Raw genomic sequence first — 21,197 nt, forward strand, 5'->3', positions numbered from 1 at the left:
GAGACATCTCCAGAACTTCTTCCTCCAATGGTGACCCCTCCTCCCTCTTCCTGAGCCCTGAAAGCCCTCTCCTCATTTTTCCAGTTCCAGGATTATCACAGTTTTGTGATGCACGGATGCACAGTGGACAACCCGGTCCTGGAGAGGTTCATCACTCTCTTCAACAGCGTCTCCCAGTGGATTCAGCTGATGGTGCTTAGCAAGCCCACCGCTCAGCAGCGAGCCCAAGTCATCACCCGCTTCGTCATGGTGGCCCAGGTGAGATTCCCAGGCTTGTTGCACCACCATCTCTGCCGCCATCTTTTTTTTTTCTCCTTGGGTTGCATTTGCCAGGGAGTCCTTGACTCAAAACTACAGCTGAGCCCAACATTTCTGTTGCTTCACGAGGCGGTTGTTAAGTGAGTCACGGCCGCTTTTACGATGCCTTTCTTGTCATGGCGGTTAAGTGGATCGTTGCAGTTGTTAAGCGTGTGACACAGTCGGTAAGCGAATCTGGCTTCCCCCAATGACTTTGCTTGTTGGAAAGCGGTGGGGAAGGTTGCAAATGGTGATGACAGGATCCTTAGACACTGCCGTGTAAACACATCCCAGTGTTGTGACCCAGGCCCTAGTAGGTAGTAATCGACGCAAACAGTTCCAAAACAAACAGACTTTATTAGGACAGCTGAGAATTAACTCATTGTCAGCGTCATCCAAACTCAATCAAAACAAAGTCTTCATAACACAAATTCTTCAGTCTAATCACCAACCTTAGTATAATTAGCCAAACTGCCAAAGGCTTCTCTTGGCAAAAGTTCAGAAGCAGAAGACTCCGACAAAAGATAAGTGCAGCAAGACTATCAACGTTGTTTTCCGACAAAGAGCCCAAGAGCTGTTGCTGGTCTTTTAAGCCTTATGGGAGGGGCCAATCATCTCTTGGCCTTACTCCTGAGTCGTCCTCTTTGCTGTACCTACTCTTGCCTTCTGGCAGCTCTGCGCATGCGTGCACTAGGAACAGGCTCCTCCTGTTCCTCTGCCTCTCTACTGTCAGCCTCTGGAAGCTCCGGAGTCCGCACATCACTCCCCGATGGCCCCGGCTCCATCTCTGCCTCCGATGCAGAGCCCTCATCCGGGCCTTCCCCAGCCTCCAGGACTGGCCCATGGTCCTCCCCAGCCTCATCACTGTCTGACTCCGCTGCCAGCTCCACAGGCTGCTGGCGAACCACAACACCCAGGTTGCCAAGCACCCAAATTTTGATCATGTGATCGTGGGGATGCTGCAAACCATCCTAAGGGCAAAGACCGATCCTAAGTCACTTTTTTTCAATGAGGAATTCTGGGAGTTGAAGTCCACACACCCCTCTTAAAGTTGCTGAGAAACGCTGTTCTCTGCTGTTAGATTTTTATTCCAGCACCCCCAGACTTCTATTCATTCAATCAATCCGAATAGAGCTGGAAGAGACTTTAGAGGTCTTCTAGTCCAACCCACGGCTCAAGCAGACTCTATACCAGTGGTGAAATTCAAATTTTTTTACTACTGGTTCCGTGGGCATGGCTTGGTGGGTGTGGTGTTGCTTGGTGGGTGTGGCCTGGTGGGCGTGGCAGGGGAAGGATATTGCAAAATCTCCATTCCTTCTCCACCCCTGGGGGAAGGATAATGCAAAATCCCCATTTCCACCCCAGTCTGGGGCCAGCTAGAGGTGGTATTTGCCGGTTCTCCGAATTACTCAAAATTTCCACTACCGGCTCTCCAGAACCTGTCAGAACCTCCTGGATTTCACTCCTGCCCTATACCTGTGATGGCGAACCTATGGCACCCGTGTCACAGCTGGCAGACAGAGCCTTCTCTGCGGGCACATGAGCCATTGCCCAGCTCAGCTCTCCCGCGCATCCGCGCATCCGCGCATGTGCCTCCCGACGGCTGGTTGATTTTTGGGATGCATGGGGAGCGGGGTGCATGTGGGAGATGTATGCGGATGCACAGGGGGGCACACATGCACAGTGGTGCGGGGGTCACACACGCATGCTCGGAGGCGGAGCGGAGCACAGGGTGTGTGGCATGCCCCCCCTCACAGCCCGTCTTTGGGCCCAGGAGGCTGCAGGGAGGCCTGCTAGGCCCAAAACAGGAGACGGGGCGGGGGTCGTGTGCACATGCACAGAGGGGGCACACTTTGCATTATTGGTGCCGGCACTCGCACTGTCGCACACACACACGTGCACTTTCGGCACACAACAAGAAAAAGATTAGCCATCACTGCCGTATACCATTTCAGACAAATGGCTGTCCAGTCTCTTCTTAAAAACCTCCAGGGATGGAGCACCCACGACTTCTGGTGGCAAGCTGTTCCACTGGTTCAGGATGTCTCTTGGATTGCAAAGCCCAGAATTCCTCTTTCGGACTGGGTTGGCTGGGAATGATGGGGCTGGCAGGAATTAATTACAAACATTAAGAAACAAAATCTTTTTGAACCATGTTTCCTGTCTTGCCTGTGGGTCCTTTTGAACAGAAGGTCCTGAGCTGAGCCACAAACCAGTTGGGTCCACATAAGATGCTTGATCAGTTTGGGCCCGTAGCATGATCCTCTTCCATGACCTTAGCATGTTGTATGAAGCAGGGTCCCAAAGGAGCTGCAACCTTTGTCCTTCGAGTTCTTGATAAAAACAGGATTAGTTTTTTGGCAAGGGTAAGAAATTTTCCTGTCATTTGAGATGGCACCAGTTGGAATATAAATAGTATAAACCTAATAAATACCAAATCACGAAATGAAGTGGACCAGGAACAAGTGCCCAGATTTCATATTTTAAGGCTGTGCTCCTCTCGCTCTTTTAAAGCAGAAAAGAGGGGTGGGGAGAGAGAAAACGGACATTTATTTTTAGCTGGGGACTTTGTGTTATTGTTGTCGTTGTTGTTGTTATTTTTTACTATTAGGTTCTCAAGACCTGCAGTGAGGACCTGGGCTCAGTTGCCAACCCCATTTCAAGGCGACTGAAAGGAATAGTTTTAATAATTCTAAGGGGATTATTCGTTCTAAAGGAATAATTAGTTAACTGGACCGAAGCTTAACACACTTCATCTTTTTACACATACAAACAGACTCACACAAACTCCAATTTGTTAAGTTAAAAGATCTCCTGCTGCAGTCTCTTCATGTTTTGCTATCAACATTTGGCAGGATGGTTTGCTGCAAAAATACGCTGGGGGACCAACCATACATGGTTTGCATTATGGTGTGTTGATGATTATGGGTTGCTCACCCTGCTTCTGAACCCAGCAGGATCTGTTGTTGCAAGCTCGCAAGCCCTTCTTTCGTTTTTTTTTTTTCCTGGCAAACATAAATGAAAGTAATTTGCTTTCCAAGTTTGTTATAATTTTAGCCGTGACGTCTCCTTCTCTGCTTCTCTCTTTCCTAATCCCCAATCTCATTCTTTCTGGCCAAGTGTTTTTCAACCTTTAACCACTTTTAAAGACCGGTATGCTGGCTGGGGAATTCTGGGAATTAAACACCACGTATTTGAGGGTTGCTAAGCTTGAGAAAAACTTGCATTAAGTTGCCTGTTCTTTTAAGATCAGGAAAAAGGGTGGTATACAACAAGGGACTGTGTGAATGTGTATGGATGGATGGATGGATGGATGAATGGATGGATGGAAAGATAGGCAGCAAATCAGGGGTGAAATGCTCCTGGTTCGGACCGGATCACCTGATCCAGTAGCAATGGAGGCAGGTGGTTCAGAGAACCGGTAGCAAAAATCCCTGCCCCCCCCCACCATACCCAGCTGAGCCGCAAAATCATCACAGGCTTTTTTTTTTTACTTTTAAAAGCATTTTTTCTACAACCTCTTCTTTTTAAAAAGCCTCTGCTGATCAGGCAACTCAGCTGGGATCGTCAGAGCCTTTTGAAAGCATTTTTTTACAACCTCTTCGCTGAAGAGGTTGTAGAAAAAATGGTTTTAAAAGTTAAAAAAAAAGGCCGCGCCCGCCCAGTCACATTACCCTCCCCCACCAAGCCATGCCCACAGAACTGGTAGTAACAAATTTTAGATTTCAATACTGCAGCAAATAGATAGAGATGATAGAGAGATGATAGATAATAATAATAATAATAACCTTTATTGTCACTGCACAACATATGTACAGTGAAATTGGTGGAGCTCCTTCAGTGCATAGATAAATGATAGCTATATCATATGATTTCTGTAATAGAGTTGTTGAAATCTGGAATGCCCTACCTACCTAATTCAGTTGTCTGAATCAGCTACAAATGTTCAGTTTCAGACAGAAATTGACTTCCGTGGATCTTACTTCATACTTAAGTGGTCAGGAGAGCGGGGCGTGCATGAGTTCACTAACGTGTCTATCGTCGCCGTCATTGTATTTTTATTCTCTTATTCTTGTTCTTGTTTTTGTTTGACAAATTCCAATAATTAATTAATTAATTGGATACATAGATAGATAGACAGACAGATAGATAGATAGATAGATACCGTGTTTCCCCGAAAATAAGACTCTGTCTTATATTTTTTTGAACCCCGAAATAAGTGCTTGGCCTTATTTTCGGGGAGATCTTATTATTTTGGGGCGTGTGGAGCAAGACGGGGCTTCTCTTGCTGTCTTACCTGATTTCCAGCTCTGTCTCCCTAACCCAAACCAGAGGAAATGGCGGGGACCGGCTGCACATGTGTTTAAATATTTTCGGGAGAGGGTTTATTTTGGGGGGGAGGTCTTATTATCTGGGGAGGTCTTATTTTTGGGGAAACACGGTAGATAGATAGATAGATAGATAGATAGATAGATAGATAGATAGATAGATAAAGGATGGATAGATGGATGGACGGATGGATGATAGAAAAATAGACAGACAGATAGATAGATGATGGATACATAGATGATAGGTAACAGATGGATGGATGATAGACAGACAGACAGATGATAGATAAATGATGGATGGATGGATGGATGGATGGATGGATGGATGATAGACAGACAGACAGATGATAGATACATAGATGATAGATAAATGATGGATAGATGGATGACAGACAGACAGACAGACAGAGACAGATAGATGATAGATACATAGGTGATAGATAAATGATGGATAGATGGATGACAGACAGAGACAGATAGATGATAGATACATAGATGATAGATAAATGATGGATAGATGGATGACAGACAGACAGAGACAGATAGATGATAGACACATAGATGATAGATAAATGATGGATAGATGGAAGACAGACAGACAGACAGACACATAGATGATAGATAAATGATGGATAGATGGATGACAGACAGACAGACAGACAGACAGACAGACAGACAGACAGAGACAGATAGATGATAGATACATAGGTGATAGATAAATGATGGATAGATGGATGACAGACAGACAGAGACAGATAGATGATAGATACATAGATGATAGATAAATGATGGATAGATGGATGACAGACAGACACAGACAGAGACAGACAGATGATAGATACATAGATGATAGATAAATGATGGATAGATGGATGACAGACAGACACAGACAGAGACAGACAGATGATAGATACATAGATGATAGATAAATGATGGATAGATGGATGACAGACAGACACAGACAGAGACAGACAGATGATAGATACATAGATGATAGATAAATGATGGATAGATGGATGACAGACAGACAGACAGAGACAGATAGATGTTAGATACATAGATGATAGATAAATGATGGATGGATGGATGATAGATAGATCATCCACTGCAGTGATTCACCTAACAACAGAAGCAAGAAAGGTCATAAAATGGGTCAAAACTCACTTAACAACGGTCTCACTCAGCAATATAAATTTTGGGCTCAGTCGTGGTTGTAAGTCAGGGACCATCTGTATTTCCTCCCAAAGCTCAGTTCAGGGGCAGCTGTTAGCTGACCACAAACTGATCAAAGCAAACCCAAAGCAGGAGCCGAGTGGAAGGGAGACCACAGTGAAGGCTGAAGGAGGGGAGTGGGGTGTGATGGTGGTGCCACACTTAATTGCATCTCTTCCCCTTGTCTCCCCTCCTACCTCTGGCCCCTTCTTCCCTTCCTTTGCAGAGGCTTCTCCATCTGCAAAATTTCAACACCCTGATGGCCGTGATCGGTGGGCTGGGCCACAGTTCCATCTCTCGCCTAAAGGAGACGCACAGCTTTGTGAGTCCAGAGACGACAAAGGTAAAGGAACACAGGTGTGTATAGGGGGAGGGAGCATACTAAAAAGCAGAGACATCACCCTGCCAACAAAAGTGCGTCTAGTCAAGGCTTATGGTTTTCCCAGTTGCAACGGATGGCTGTGAAAGTTGGACCGTAAGGAAGGCTGAGAAGGCCAAAGAATGGAGGCCTTTGAACTCTGGTGCTGGAGAAGACTCCTGCTGTGAGTCCCTTGGACTGCAAGGCCATCCAACCGGTCAGTCCTAGAGGAGATCAACCCTGGCTGCTCTCTAGAAGGCCAGATCCTGAAGAGGAAACTCAAATCCTTTGGCCACCTAAGGAGAAGGAAGGACTCCCTGGAGAAGAGCCCAATGCTGGGAACGATGGAAGGCAAAAGAAGAAGGGAACGGCAGAGAAGGAGGTGGCCAGATGGAGTCACTGAAGCAGTCGGCGTGAGCTTAAATGGACTCCGGAGGATGGTAGAGGACAGGAAGGCCTGGAAGAATGTCTTCCATGGGGTCGCGATGGGTCGGACACCACTTCGCAACTAACAACAACAATAGGGGGAGAACCAGATGCTGAGACCAACAAGGAGGACCAAGACCGGAAGGCTGAGGGTTGGCTCGGGGTGTCAGAAGGGGTGACTGGGTGTGACCAGGAGAAACCTGGGGCCACTCCTGTTTTCGGAAAATATTCCCTCACAACCAAAATAACGGTGCCTATGACTTAAGAAGAGCCCAGAGGCAGTAGTGAAATCCAATTTTTTTTACTACCGGTTCTGTGGGCATGGCTTGGTGGGCATGGCAGCGGGAGGATACTGCAAAATCCCCATTCCCACCCCACTCTGGGGGAAGAATACTGCAAGATCCCCATTCCCACCCCACTCCAGGGGAAGGATATTGCAAAATCCCCATTCCCACCCCACTCCAGGGGAAGGATACTGCAAAATCCCCATTCCTACCCCACTCTGGGGCCAGCCAGAGGTGGCATTTGCCGGTTCTCCGAACTACTCAAAATTTCCGCTACCGGTTCTCCAGAACCTGACAGAACTTGCTGGATTTCACCCCTGCTTCCTACCCTTTTGGTAGGAAGTGCGTGGGTTATCTGCCGGACTGTCTGAGGGCTGGACTAGATGACCTCAGAGTCACTTTTTCAACTCAGCTCTGATTCAGCAATGAATGCCGGCGGCCAAGAGGAATAATTGGATCATTTGGGTGGGGAAGGTCCTTAAAGAACGATGACTCTGGGCAGGCTCCCAACTGTTGAAATAAACAGCAATCCGGTTTAAAAAAAGCAATTTTAAAAACCGATATACAAAGATAAGAGAACTATCCAGAAGATAGGAAGATAGTAAGAAAAGAAACATCCCTTCGTGAAGATGATGGCTACTTGTTTTATCTTCTCTCTGTTTGCGAGAATAATTCATTCATGAGCTTTAAAGTGGGTGTTGCCCTTGAGATCTAATCACTTGATTCTGTTCGTGGGATTTAATTAAATATAACAAGGATGGGATGAAAATAAAAATAAAATAAAATAAAGGATATTGCTGTGGTGTTTTATGCCTTGTTTCTTCATCAGAGTTTCTTCCCCCCAGCCATTCTGAGTTTTCTCTCCACAAACAGAATCAAGTGACTAGTCCTCATGGGGGCAATGCCCTCCTCAAAGCTTTCTTAGTGAAGACCAACTTCCCCCCTTTGCTCCGTTGCAGGTCTGGGAGTCGCTGCTGGAGTTGCTGTCCTCGGCAGGGAATTACAGCCGCTACCGGCGGTGTTTTGCCGAGTGTGTTGGGTTCAAATTCCCCATTTTAGGAGTCCACCTCAAGGACCTGGTGGCCGTCCACGTGGCCCTTCCCGATTGGCTGGACCGGACGCACTCCCGCCTGAACGGCAATAAGATGCAACAGCTGTTTAGCATCCTCAGCGACCTGGCCATGGTTCAAAGCATCCGCCCACCATTCGAGGCAAACCCCGACCTTCTCAACTTGCTCATGGTAAGATCCTCCTGGAGCTCCTCAGTCGATAACTCTTTTTGTACAGGTAGTGCCTCGACTTACCCTGGTTCATTTTTTTTTAATACACTTTATTAAACTTTTATTACATTAAAAACATAAAAAAATATATCACTCAACAACAGCTATTTGTGGTGTTTTTCCAGTGGTGAAATCCAAACTTTTTTACTACCGGTTCTGTGGGCGTGGCTTGGTGGGCACGGCTTGGTGTGGTGGGCGTGGCTTGGTGGGCATGGCAAGCGAAGGATACTGCAAAATCTCCACTCCCACCCCACTCCCGGGGAAGGATACTGCAAAATCCCCATTCCCTCCCCACTCCAGGGGGAAGGATATTGCAAAATCTCCATTCCCACCCCACTCTGGGACCAGCCAGAGGTGGTATTTGCTAAGTTTTCTGAACTACTCAAAACTTCCGCTACTGGTTCTCCAGAACCTGTTAGAACCTGCTGGATTTCACCCCTGTGTTTTTCGTGTGACAGTAATTCGTGTGTTATTTACAAAAATTAAATTGTGCGTATTTACATTCTTATTTTATCTATTACTTATACTTAATAACTATCTTTAATCTATCTCCATTCTATCCAGTTATACCACTGTTCCCACACCTTGTAAAATATCGGTGCCTCTTTGTCTTTTAAACTCAGCGTTAATTTGTCCATTTCTGCGTAATTCGTGACCTTTTGTATGACCAGTTTCTCTGCGGGTGTGCATGGCTGTTTCCAACATTGAGCAAAGGCCATCCTGGCAGCGGTTAATATGTGTAATACTAGGTATTTTGTGCTCTTCACATATTTTTTTTTTGAAGATTCCCAATAGGAAGAGTTCTGGTTCTAAATCTAATAGTTCGTTAGTAATTTCCTGTAGCTAATTTTTAATTTTAAGACAATATTTTCAATCCCCAGGGCAGGACCACCACATGTGGTAGTATGTTCCGACTTACCACGGTTCATTTAGTGACTGTTCAAAGTTACAACGGTGCTAAAAATTTGACGTTAGAATGGCACTGAAAAAAGGACTTGAGGACCGTTTTTTATGCTTAACGACTGTTGCAAGCATTCCTGTGGTTGCCCCTGATCAAAATTCAGTTGCTTGGCAACGGACTCGCATGTAGGACGGTGGCAGTGTCCTCCTGGGGTCACGTCACGTGTCCCCCTTTTGCAACCTTCTCACAAGCGAAGTCAGCCGGGGAAGCCACTTAACGACCGAGTTACTGACTTAATAACTTAGAGTGATTCACTGAGCAACCGTGGCAAGAAAAGTTGGGAAAAGGGGGCAAAACTCACTTAACGACTATCTCGCTCAGCAACAGAAATTTGGGGCTCCATTGTAGTCGTAAGTCGAGGACTACCTGTATTTATGATGGTTGCAATAACCTGAAGTCACATGATCTGTGTTTTTTCCCAGCTGGCTCCCATCGAGCCAAGTCAATGGAGAAGCTGGATTCTGTTAATGACTGTCTGATTCACTTAAGAGTCACGGCAAAAAAAAGGCTCGAATCTCTTTAACATCCGCTTCGCCTAGCAATGGAAATTCTGGTTCCAATTGTGGTCATAAGTCAAGGACTATCTGTACAGGGAAGGAAACAAGAAAAAAAACTCCTTTAGGATCCTGTACAGGGAAGGCCTCGACTTACGACCGTTTGTTTAGTGACTGTTTGGAGTTACAATGGCACTGAAAAAAGTGACTTATGAGAATTTCTCGCACTTACGATCGTTGCAGCATCCCCAGAGTCACCTGATCAAAATGCGAATGCTTCACAACTGGCTCATATTTATGACGGTTGCAGTGTCCCCCCGGGAGGGTGGGGGTGGGGTCATGTGATCCCCTTTTGTGACCTCCTGGCAAGCAAAGTCAACGGGGATGTCAGATTCATTTAACAACCGTGTTGCTAACTTGCAGGGATTTACTTAACACCTGTGACAAAGAGAAATACAGCTTCATTTTATGAATTTAACAACCGCAGGGATTCCCTTAACAACCTGTCAAGAAACTTGTCGTAAAACGGGGCAAAATTCACTTAACAAATGTCTTGCTTAGCCACGGAAATTATTGGGCAGAATGGTGGTCGTAAGTTGAGGACTACTTTTAAAAAAAGAATTTGAAAAATACTCACTTTTGGAGAGGAGGAGGGAGTAGGAAGGGATCCATCGATAGCTCCTTATTCTGACTTCGTGTGTTTCTGTGCATTATGGTTTGTGACCATAATGAAGTTTTAATTGATTGATCGATTGATTATCTTTCCTGTAGGTCTCCCTGGATCAATACCAAACAGAAGAGGAGATTTATCAACTCTCTTTGCAACGCGAACCCCGAAACAAGTCTACGGTATGTGCAGGTGTCTTGGAACATACAAACATACGAAGAAGGGTTGCAGGAACTGGGTATGTCTAGTTTAATGAAGAGAAGGACTAGGGGAGACAGGATAGCAGTCTTCCAATATCTCAGGGGCTGCCCCAAAGAAGAGGGAGTCAAGCTGTTCTCCAAAGCCCCTGAGGGCAGGACAAGAAGCAATGGGTGGAAATTAACCAAGGAGAGAAGCAACTTAGAACAAAGGAGAAATTTCCTGACAGTTAGAACAATTCATCAGTGGAACAACTTGCCTGCAGAAGTTGTGAATGCTCCTACACTGGAAATTTTTAAGATGTTGGATAACCATTTGTCTGAAGTGGTGTATTGTTTCTTGCCTGAGCAGGGGGTTGGACTAGAAGACCTCCAAGGTTCCTTCCAACTCTGTTATTCTATTCTATTCTATTCAAGTTGTTGAAAAAACAACTTTTCAGTGCCATTGTAACTTCGAACGGTCATTAAACGAACTGTTGTAAGTCAAGGACTACCTATCTCAAGTCCCATAATGTAGATACAGGTAGTCCTCGACTTACAACCATAATTGAGCCCCAAATTTTGGGTGCTAAGGGAGAAATTTGTTATGTGAGTTTTGCCCCATTTTAAGACTTTCCTCGCCACATTTGTTAAGTGAATTGTTAAGTGAGTTGCCAAGCATCCGAATTTTCATCACATGACCATGGAGATGCTGCAATGGTCATAACTCAAGTCACTTTTTCCAGTGCAGTTGCAACTTCGAATGGTCACCAAACGAATGGTTGTAGGTTGCTTTGAGTCACTCCATGATGTTCTCTTTTCAATTTTGAAAAAATTGATTTCGTTCTTCCATCTTCTTCCCCTTCTCTGCTCCAGCCTTCCAGCCCCACGTTCTCTAACCCACCGCCCCAGCCTGTTATGATCGAGGAGTGGGCCTCGGTGCCCAAACCGAAGCCAGACCAAGCAGTTGTGCGCAAACACATCGAGAAGATGGTGGAGGTAGGAAACCAACAAGGATACCTGGAATAGGGAAGGAGTGGGTGTGGGGTGGGGTGGTATCTGCAGAGATGTATTTCATGCGTAATTCACTCAAGATCTTCCCGGCCCATTAGCACATCGGTAAGATTCTTGGAAAATATGAGTCAGTTCTGCAGAATAATTGTCGGTTGGATAATTCTATTTTAAATAGTTCTGCACTGCTCAGCCTTCCCCCAGCTGGATACCTTCCATATATGAAGATGCTGAGTCCCAAAATTCCACATATAGGACCACTCCAATTTTGAGTATTCAGCCATAGGGAAGGAGAGGAAATTGAAAGAAGACATGATCCCTAAATTTTTGTCCAAGAGCCACTACAGTGGGTTCTATGATAGTTCATGTCTTAACGAATAACAGAATAATAGACTTGGAAGGGACCTTGGAGGTCTTCTAGTCCAACCCCCTGCTCTGGCAGGAGATCCTATACCATTTCAGGCAAATAGCAAATAGTTCTTTTCTTAAAAACTTCCAGTGTTGAAGCACCCACAACTTCTGGAGGCAACTTCCGTTCCACTAATTAATTATTCTCACTGTCAGGAAGTTTCTCCTTAGTTCTAGGTTGCTTCTCTCCTTGATAATTTTCAACCACAATAGAGCTGGAAGGGGGCTTGGAGGTCATCCAGTCCAACCCCTTGCTCAGACAGGAGACCCTATATCGTTTTAGTCAAATGGTTGTCCAAACTCTTCTTAAAAACCTCTAGTGTTGAAGCACCCACAACTTCTGGAGGGAAGTCATTCTACTAATTAATTGTTCTCACTGTCAGGAAGTTTTTCCTTAATTCCAAGTTGCTTCTCTCCTTGATTAGTTTCCATCCATTGTTTCTTGTCTAGCCTTCTGATGCTTTGGAAAATAAATTGAACCCCCTCTTCTTTGTTGCAGCCCCTCAAATACTGGAATACTGCTATCATCTCACCCCTAGTCCTTCTTTTCTCTAGATTAGCCATACCTAGTTCTTGCAACCGTTCATTATACGGGTTAATCCACAAGTCTTAAAATTGCCAAGTTTGGAGACCCTGAGCTATAGATTTCCGGCTTCATCCCAAAACATTCTTTTCTTTTAGTCTGTTTTCCGGAACTTTGATGTCGACGGAGACGGGAATATTTCCCAAGAAGAATTCCAGATCATCCGGAATAATTTTCCGTATCTCTGCAAATTTGGAGACCTGGATGAGAATCAGTAAGTGCTAAAACTCCCACCGTCTCTCCACATTTAATCCCTTTCCTTCAGGGGTGAAATCCAGCAGGTTCTGACAGGTTCTGGAGAACCGGTAGCAGAAATTTTGAGCAGTTCGGAGAACCGGCAAATACCACCTCTAGCTGGCCCCAGAGTGGGGTGAGAATGGAGATTTTGCAGTATCCTTCCTCTGCCATGCCCACCAAGCCACGCCCACAGAACTGGTAGTAAAAAAATTTGGATTTCACCACTGCTTTCCTTATACATTTATATTATTTCTGTGTGATTTAATTCTAGCAACTCCTAGTGCTTTTAGGGACTTAAAGAGACAAGTCTTGAAGCTGCCAATTTGGAGATCCCTGTTCTAGAACAGAGAATATTAAGTGACTTTGCTCCATTTCTTCCTTTCTAGCCACAGTTGTTAAGTGAATCTGTTAAGTTAATAACAGTTATTAAATGAATCTGGTATTGTTTGCTATGTTTTGTTTTCTTTTTATGTATTTGTGGGGGTTTTTTAGGTTGTTTTTAAAGACAAAACTGTTTAATAAAAATTATTTTTTTAAAAAAATGAATTTGGCTTCCCCATTGATTTTGCTTGTTAGAAGATTGCAAAAAGTTATCACATGATCCCGGGACATTGCAACTGTCAGAAATATGAGTCAGTTGCCGAGCGTCTGAAATTTAATCAAGTGACCCTGGAGATGCTGCATTCACTAATGGGAAAAAGGGTCATAAGTCACCTTTTTCACTGCCGTTGTAACTTCAAACAGTCTGTTATGGCCCGTCAGTGGCCTGTGCAGCTAGTAGCTGATTCCAACAGTGAGGAGGCTGGTGTGGTGCTGCGCCAGCAGCCTGTGCATCTGGCACTCGAGTCAGACAATGAGGAGGCTGGAGAAGATGTGGTGCCAGAGGCGGGGATTCAGCCAGGGCCTTCAGAAGCTCCCATAAGTGAAGAGGAAGAAGAGGAGGAGCCTCTTCTCGATGCACAGGCACGCAGAGCTGCCAAAAGGCAGGAGTGACTCCTCAGGAGTAGATCTCCTCAAGAGTAAGGCTTGGGGCTAATTGGCCACTCCCTTAGCCTATTTAACGAGGATGCTGACTGAAGCAATTTGCAGGGAACAACTTCGTTCACTCTTCTTTGTGTCTTGTCTTGCTTATCTTATCGGCTTCCTGCAAATTGCTTCTGGGCATTCTGCCAACCACAGTAAGCTTTCAGTTATTATTCTTTGAATTCTTGGTGGCTGTTAATACAGGTAATTACCAGCTGTTGTTGTAAAAGACTGATTGATTTAGTAAACCAAGGTTTGAACGGGCTTTGTGTGCTGCGTTCTTTGGGGTCCATAGCTGGGGCAAAACACAGTCACTAAACACAAAACTGTTGTAAATCAAGGGATACCTGCATTTACAATGTTTATAGCCTGGGGTCATGTGACCAGCATTTGCATCCTTCCCAGCTGGCTTCCGACGAGCAAAATCAATAGGGAAGGCCAGATTCGCTTAACGACCACCTGATTCACTTTACAACTGTATTGGTTCACTTCACCACCATGGCACTTCACCACTTCACCACCATGGCAAAAAAATATTGTAAAATTGGGTGCAACTCACTTAACAATGGAAGCTATGGTCCCAATTCTGGTCATAAGTCAAGGAGTACCTGTAAGTAGTACATTATATTATTTGGGTGAAGTGGTATTTATACAGTGTTCTTTAGATATGACTAAGACATTGATTATTTAGATAACATAATCTTTCTTTAAAGATAAAGAAGAATATTTATATTAATATTAATGATAACTCTGGTCTGTGGCCATAATAAAATTTCCTATTCTATTCTATTCTATTCTATTCTATTCTATTCTATTCTATTCTATTCTATTCTATTCTATTCTATTCTATTCTATTCTATTCCATTCCATTCCATTCCATAATTTCTATTCTATTGTATTCCATTCCATTCCATTCCATCCCATCCCATCCCATCCCATCCCATCCCATCCCATCCCATCCCTATTCCTATTCTATTCTCTGATTTCTAAAGTATCAGTGTTGATAAGAATAAGGTGATTTAAATTTTACATTCAAAGCTAAAGGTGGCATTAATAAGCAACTGCAAATTATATTATTTATGGTACAATACTGTAAAGGTTTCTGTCTTAAGCTTAATACTTAATATCAAGATCTCCATTGTATTATCAATTATTGTTTGTCCATGTTAAAGAAAAAAATAGAATAAAGGTAAAGGTTCCCCTCGCATATACATGCTAGTCGTTCCCGACTCTAGGGGGCGGTGCTCATCTCCGTTTCAAAGCCGAAGAGCCAGCGCTGCCCGAAGACGTCTCCGTGGTCATGTGGCCGGCATGACTCAACGCCAAAGGCGTTGTTCCCTTCCCACCAAAGGTGGTCCCTATTTTCCTACTTGCATTTTTTAACATGCTTTCGAACTGCTAGGTTGGCAGAAAGTGGGACAAGTCACAGGAGCTCACCCCGTTATGGGGCACTGGGGATTCGAACCGCTGAACTGCCGACCTTCCGATCGACAAGCTCAGCGTCTTATCCCCTGAGCCACCACGTTTATTATTGTGTATTATTTATGATTATTGTTTGTCCATGTTAAAGAAAAAATAGTGTGAACAACAACAAAAAGAAAAAAAAGTTGTTTTTTTTAAAAAAGTTGGTTTTTAACTCCTTCCTTTTTTTGTTCCTCAACCAGTTTGCACTATTTAAGTATAAGTATAAACGCTTAGTCCCCCTTCAAAGCATTTATTTTGGCCATGCTGTATAATATGTTGCAGATATGGGCAACATTCGCGCTTGAATAAGGACACAATTTTTAATAGTAATTATAGTATTTAACCTATATTTAATCCTGCCAGCCCATCTTTATTTTATCAGATGCACCAAGAGGACAACTGAGATTTATCACTGATTGCAATTGATAAAGGGCACAAAACACTGCCATTATATTAGCTGTGGTGATGATTAGATGTGGGGATGGGGGAGGCAGAAATAGAGGTTTTAAAATGCTCCAAGTTTGATTCCAAAGAAAGGTGCATTTAAGATGCAGGTAGTCCTCAATTTACGACCACAATTGAACCCAAAATGTACGTTGTTCAGTGAGACTTTGTCAAGTGAGTTTTGCCCCTTTTTTACGATGTTTCTTGCCACAGTCGTTAAGCGAATCACTGCAGTTGATAAGTCAGTAACCCGGTTGTTAGGCGAATCTGGCTTCCCCATTGACTTTGATCGTCAGAAGGTTGTAAAAAGGGGATTGCATGATCCCAAGATACTGCAACAGTCACAAATATGAATCATTTGCCAAGCATGTTAATTTTGATCCCATGATGGGGGGATGCTGCAAAGGTTATGGACTTTGAAAAACATAAGTTTTTTTTTTCAGCGCCGTTGTAACTTTGAATGGTCACTAAATGAACTGTGGTAAGTTGAGCGTTACCTGTAGTTTGACTCAAAAGAAAAAGTAAATTTAAGAGTTTAAAACGCTCCCAAGTTTGTTTCCAAAAAAGGGGACCTTTACTAGGGGATTCGAACCGCCGAACTGCCGACTTTTCTGATCGTCTTAAACCTAGTTTAACTCAAGTTAAACCTTGCTAAGGTTGTAGAGCGAAGAGCGATGGATTAAAAACATTCAAGGAGGCGATGACCCATGGGCCTAGAGGTAGAGCTCTTGCCTCACAATCAGGAGGTTGTGAGTTCGATCCTAGGTAGAGGCAGATGTAGGGTCTCCTGCTTGGGCAGGGGGTTGGACTAGATGACCTGCAAGGTCCCTTCCAAATTTGTTAATCTGTTTACCAATTTGGCCCAAATATTAGGGGGGGCAAAAACCCAAGAACTTCTTAAAGGGGAGAAAAACCTCAAAGAATGAACATCCTTGCAGCAAAAATGACATTTTAAGATGCTCTTAGTTTGATTCCCAAAAAGGTGAATTTAAGAGGTTTTTTAAATGCTCCTAATTTGATTCGTTGCATTAGCAGCTTTGGCATCAAACTAGGGGCATTTTAAAGTTCTTTTTATCGGCATCTGTTTCTCCTTCTGCGTCGGGCGAATGACATGTCCCAGAGATTTGCTGCGTCTCTGAGGAAAGGAGGGAAAAAGAGGGCAGGGATGAAGGTTGTGTCCCATTTAAAGGCTTGAATGCCGGAGCCAAAATATGTCCTGGCAATGCTCTCCATCTCTTGGGAGTGAACCCAGGCGCTCAGCCGCCTCTGCCTTTGAATTCGGATCTCAACTGGGGAGACGGAAACAAGCAAGGCGAGTTTTGCTTCTCAGACAGATGCATCGCTCCTTATTTGGTGCTCTTCAGCTCCGGCTGGGCTACCGCACCCTGCCATTCTCTCGGTTGGTCTTTGTGGGTTTCCGGGAGGAGCGTTTCCCCCCACACCCCAGGTCAGAAGGGTGTGGGGAAAAGTGGGGGAAAATAGGTGGGGCTTTTTGACAACATCTGTTCACTACCTGTATGGTTACTGAGGTTTGGGACCTTCCTTTTACTCAATTGGTACCTTGTAAAAAGGGAAAATATCATACTCTGATATTTCTTATAGGATATTCCTAAGGGACGTGGTGGTTCAGTGGCTAAGATGCTGAGCTTGTCGATCGAAAGGTCGGCAGTTCAGCGGTTCAAATCCCTGGTGCCGCATAACGGGGTAAGCTCCTGTGACTTGTCCCAGCTTCTGCCAACCTAGCAGTTCGAAAGCACGTAAAAAAAAAATGCAAGTAGAAAAACAGGGACCACCTTTGGTGGGAAGGTAACAGCGTTCCGTGCGCCTTTGGCGTTGAGTCATGCCGGCCACATGACCACGGAGACGTCTTCGGACAGCGCTGGCTCTTCGGCTTTGAAACGGAGATGAGCACTGCCCCCCAGAGTCGGGAACGACTAGCACATATGTGCGAGGGGAACCTTTACAGTATATCCTAAGATATACTGCTGCTGAACATGGAGACTCTGTTATCCAAAGCAGGGGTGAAATCCAGCAGGTTCTGACAGGTTCTGGAGAACCGGTAGTGGAAATTTTGAGCAGTTTGGAGAACTGGCAAATACCACCTCTGGCTGGCCCCAGAATGGGGAGGGAATGGGGATTTTGCAGTATCCTTCCCCAGGAATGGGGAGGGAATGGAGATTTTGCAGCATCCTTCCACTGCCATGCCCACCAAGCCACGACAGTTTTCTGGTCTCCAGTGCAGATTTTAGTCCGGAGATGGAGTCATTTCTAAAAGGGGCCTGCAGCCCATTGGATTTTGCATGGGGAAAAAAAAGAGAATTTTTTCCCCATACATTTGCTTTAAACAATACCCGCTCTTACCCCATCATAATTTCTCCCAAGCTTAAAATTAGCTTAAAGCAAATGTATGTGGGGGAAAGTGTGTATATATATATATATATATATATACATACATTAATGCAAAATCCAGTGGTCTGCAGGACTTCTTTCAGAAAAGCCTCCATCTCAGGACTAAAATGTGCCCTGATTTTCCAAAAAGTTGAGCAGACTTTAGAGCTCTCTAGGATTCTTCAAGTCGAAAAGGGAAGGGAAGAGCCCAAAGGGTGTTTTTTCTTCTTCTTTTTTTATTTCCTCTGCCTGACCTTGCTTTCATCGACTAAAAATATTTGTCGGCAGGCATGCCCTGCGGTTTCTGCAAGAAACAAAAATGCTTTTTAGAAAAAAAAAGAAGAAAAAAAGTACTGCCTGCAAGCTACCCAAAAAGATAAAAACAGGAAAAGAGCAAAAACAAAACCTCACACAGGATCCTGAGGAAGGATAGTGGGAGAAGGGTGCAGGGGGAAATTTGTCGTGTCTGTTTTATGTTAACAGGATGTTCCAAGGATAGGAGGCATGTGGCAGGAAAGAGGCAATGGCTGGCCGGAGATACAATGATCCAGAGGTTGTACATCTGCATTGTAGCTAGCATATGACATAGAATAAGAGTAACCTTGCGGGTCACCAACTGGTCCAGGGGTCCGTGATCACCAGCGGTCATCAACTGGTGGTCCGTGAGAAATTTTTGGTGGTCCCGAGAAAAATTATTTGCATTTTTTATATTGCACTAAATCAGGGGTCCTCAAACTACGGCCCCTGGGACTGAGATTTTGCAATATCCTTCCCTTGCCATGCCCACCAAGCCACACCACATCACGCCCACCAAGCCACGCCCACAGAACCGGTAGTAAAAAAAATTGAAACCCACCACTGGACTGGCTGTATATGACAAACAGCCTTACAATATCAGCATGATGGTAAAAGCTGCCTTGGTATTTATTATATGGGATATTCCTAAAATACACTACTGTTGAATATGAAGATTCTATTGTCCAAAGAACAGTTTTCTCTTTTCCTCTTTCCTCCATCTTCCCTTTGCATGTGTGAACTCCTGGAGGCAGGAGTTCTTACGTTGCTCAGATCTGGGGGTCTTTTCAGTTAAAAATGAGTTTTAAAAATGAATTCTTTTAACGGCGTAACGACTCAACGAAGCCTTGGGATTTGAATGGCTGTCCTTCAAAGATGGTCATATCCAGTGGTGGGATTCAAATAATTTAACAACCGGTTCTCTGCCCTAATGACCAGCTGGATAGGCATAGCTTGGTGGTCATATGACCGTGTGGACGTGGCCAACTCAACATTACTCACGTCAATGGGCACTTCGCCTTAGCTGTTACAATGTAATAAGGGTTAACCAGAGAGGCAGTTTCTGTAAGCAGGGCAATAAAGATTAGGCTAGAAACACCACCAGAATGTTTCCTTCCTGCCTTCCCTACAGGATTAGCCCTGTAAAGTGGTGGTGGTGGTGGTGAAAATATTTCTTCCAACAACCAGTTCTCCGAACTGCTTAAAAAGTTAACAACCGGTTCTCCCGAATAGGTGCGAACTGGCTGAATCCCACCACTGCTCATATCCTGGGACAACAGGGTTTCCTCCAGAGACCTTGGCCTACAGCACCCATGTTTGAGAATGTTGGGAGTTGTAGTCCAACACAGCTAAAGGCTCCTGTTTGGGACCCAAATGACCCACCCGCCTGTTAATGGCCTTTCCTGCCCAACAGAGACGGTTGCATCAGTCGAGAAGAGATGGTGTCCTACTTCATGAAGTCCAGCTTGGAGCTGAATGGGAAGATGGGCTTCGTCCACAACTTCAACGAGACTACCTTCCTGCGCCCGGTCGCTTGCCGTCACTGCAAGGGCTTGGTGAGTTGATTTCCTACCCTTGTGTGATTGCAACAGTGCCTGGCACCAGCTAGATTGGAACAAGGAAGCCCATCAGGCTTTCTCTAACTTGGCTACTGTAAAGATCTGTGGACTTCAACTCCCCGAATGCTCCGGCCAGCGTCTTATTGCTTTAAAGCAGCAGTTCCTAACTTGACAGCTCTAAGATGGATGGACATCAACTCCCAGAATTCACCCAGCACTGAGGGGCGGAGCTGATGTCGCGACAGGACGATGGACAATCCTGTAGCTCCAGGATCACCGTCAATATCTTTGCCGCTGGATGGTCCTGTGTGGACTTCACCGTCCCATAGAGACGGTGATAGTGGAGGGCACATACCATTTGTTTGTTTGTTTGTTTGTTTGTTTGTTTGTTTGTTTGTTTATTGGTTCGATTTATATGCTGCCCTTTTCCGGAGACTCAGGGCGGCTTACAATGCGTTAAGCAATAACCTTCATACTTTTGTATATATCTGCTTAGTAGGGCTTTCGGGGCCCCCCAAGTGGTGTTCTTTTTTATACAAAGTCAGCTTATTGCCCCCACAAACCGGGTCCTGGGATGTCGATCCCAGGGACATCGCAAAGTCCCTGGTTGATCCAGGAGAAGCCCGTTTTTCCGGTGGTTGAAGAGGCAGCCATTAGGCTGCTGAAGTTGGGACAGCTCCGGAACGGAAGAGACTGAGAGAAAGTGTGTCAGCTTGGTCAGAGAACTTTTTAATAGACTATTTGAGAGGACACCCTGAGATTAAACGAGTTAAAGTCCTCTTAAAACTCGCTGGCAAGGGAATTCTGGGAGATAAACTCTACATATCTTGAAGCATGCTGGCTGGGGAATTCTGGGAGTTAAAAGTTCACACATATTCGAGCCTGCTAGCGAGGGAATTTTGAGAGTTGAAATCCATCCTTGTTAAAGTGGCCAAGTTTGAAAAACATTTTCAACTCCATGATTTTGTGATGGCCACCAAGAAAATTATACTGTACAGACATGTCCATTAGCTACTGGGAGTTAGTTCATCTCATAGTTGATTTTACCTTTATCATTAACCTCCTTGATTTAATTCTTTAACATATAAGATTAAGAGTTATGTTTCAAACTGGTCTGCTACCCCTTCTAATCAGTCCACGTTTATTTATGGTTTTTAAGACCAATAACAACAAAAAGATGAACAATATAATAAAATAATTTTTAAAACTGCAAGAAAATCCTGAAGCAATTATTAGCTCTCTAAATCCCAAATCCTCTGGTTAAATTCAAATCAAGATTTTAACAAGGCCCAATTTGTTAAAG

At 44.5% G+C, this 21,197-nt stretch overlaps 1 protein-coding gene across 1 annotated transcript in view; it reads left to right on the plus strand.

Annotated features, from left to right (window-relative positions):
• RASGRP2 (RAS guanyl releasing protein 2) overlaps positions 1-21,197 on the plus strand; it is a 61,020-nt gene that overhangs the window by 29,513 nt on the left and 10,310 nt on the right. Inside the window, exons 7-13 of the mRNA XM_070951553.1 lie at positions 85-258; positions 6,064-6,180; positions 7,865-8,146; positions 10,412-10,489; positions 11,360-11,482; positions 12,584-12,699; positions 19,750-19,891. Of these exons, the coding sequence (XP_070807654.1) occupies positions 85-258; positions 6,064-6,180; positions 7,865-8,146; positions 10,412-10,489; positions 11,360-11,482; positions 12,584-12,699; positions 19,750-19,891 (1,032 nt within the window). The remainder of the gene's footprint in view (positions 1-84; positions 259-6,063; positions 6,181-7,864; positions 8,147-10,411; positions 10,490-11,359; positions 11,483-12,583; positions 12,700-19,749; positions 19,892-21,197) is intronic.

This window comes from Pituophis catenifer, unplaced genomic scaffold (assembly GCF_029215685.1).
Source record: "Pituophis catenifer annectens isolate HBS135680 unplaced genomic scaffold, rPitCat1.0.hap2 SCAF_10, whole genome shotgun sequence".
Lineage (NCBI taxonomy): Eukaryota > Metazoa > Chordata > Lepidosauria > Squamata > Colubridae > Pituophis > Pituophis catenifer.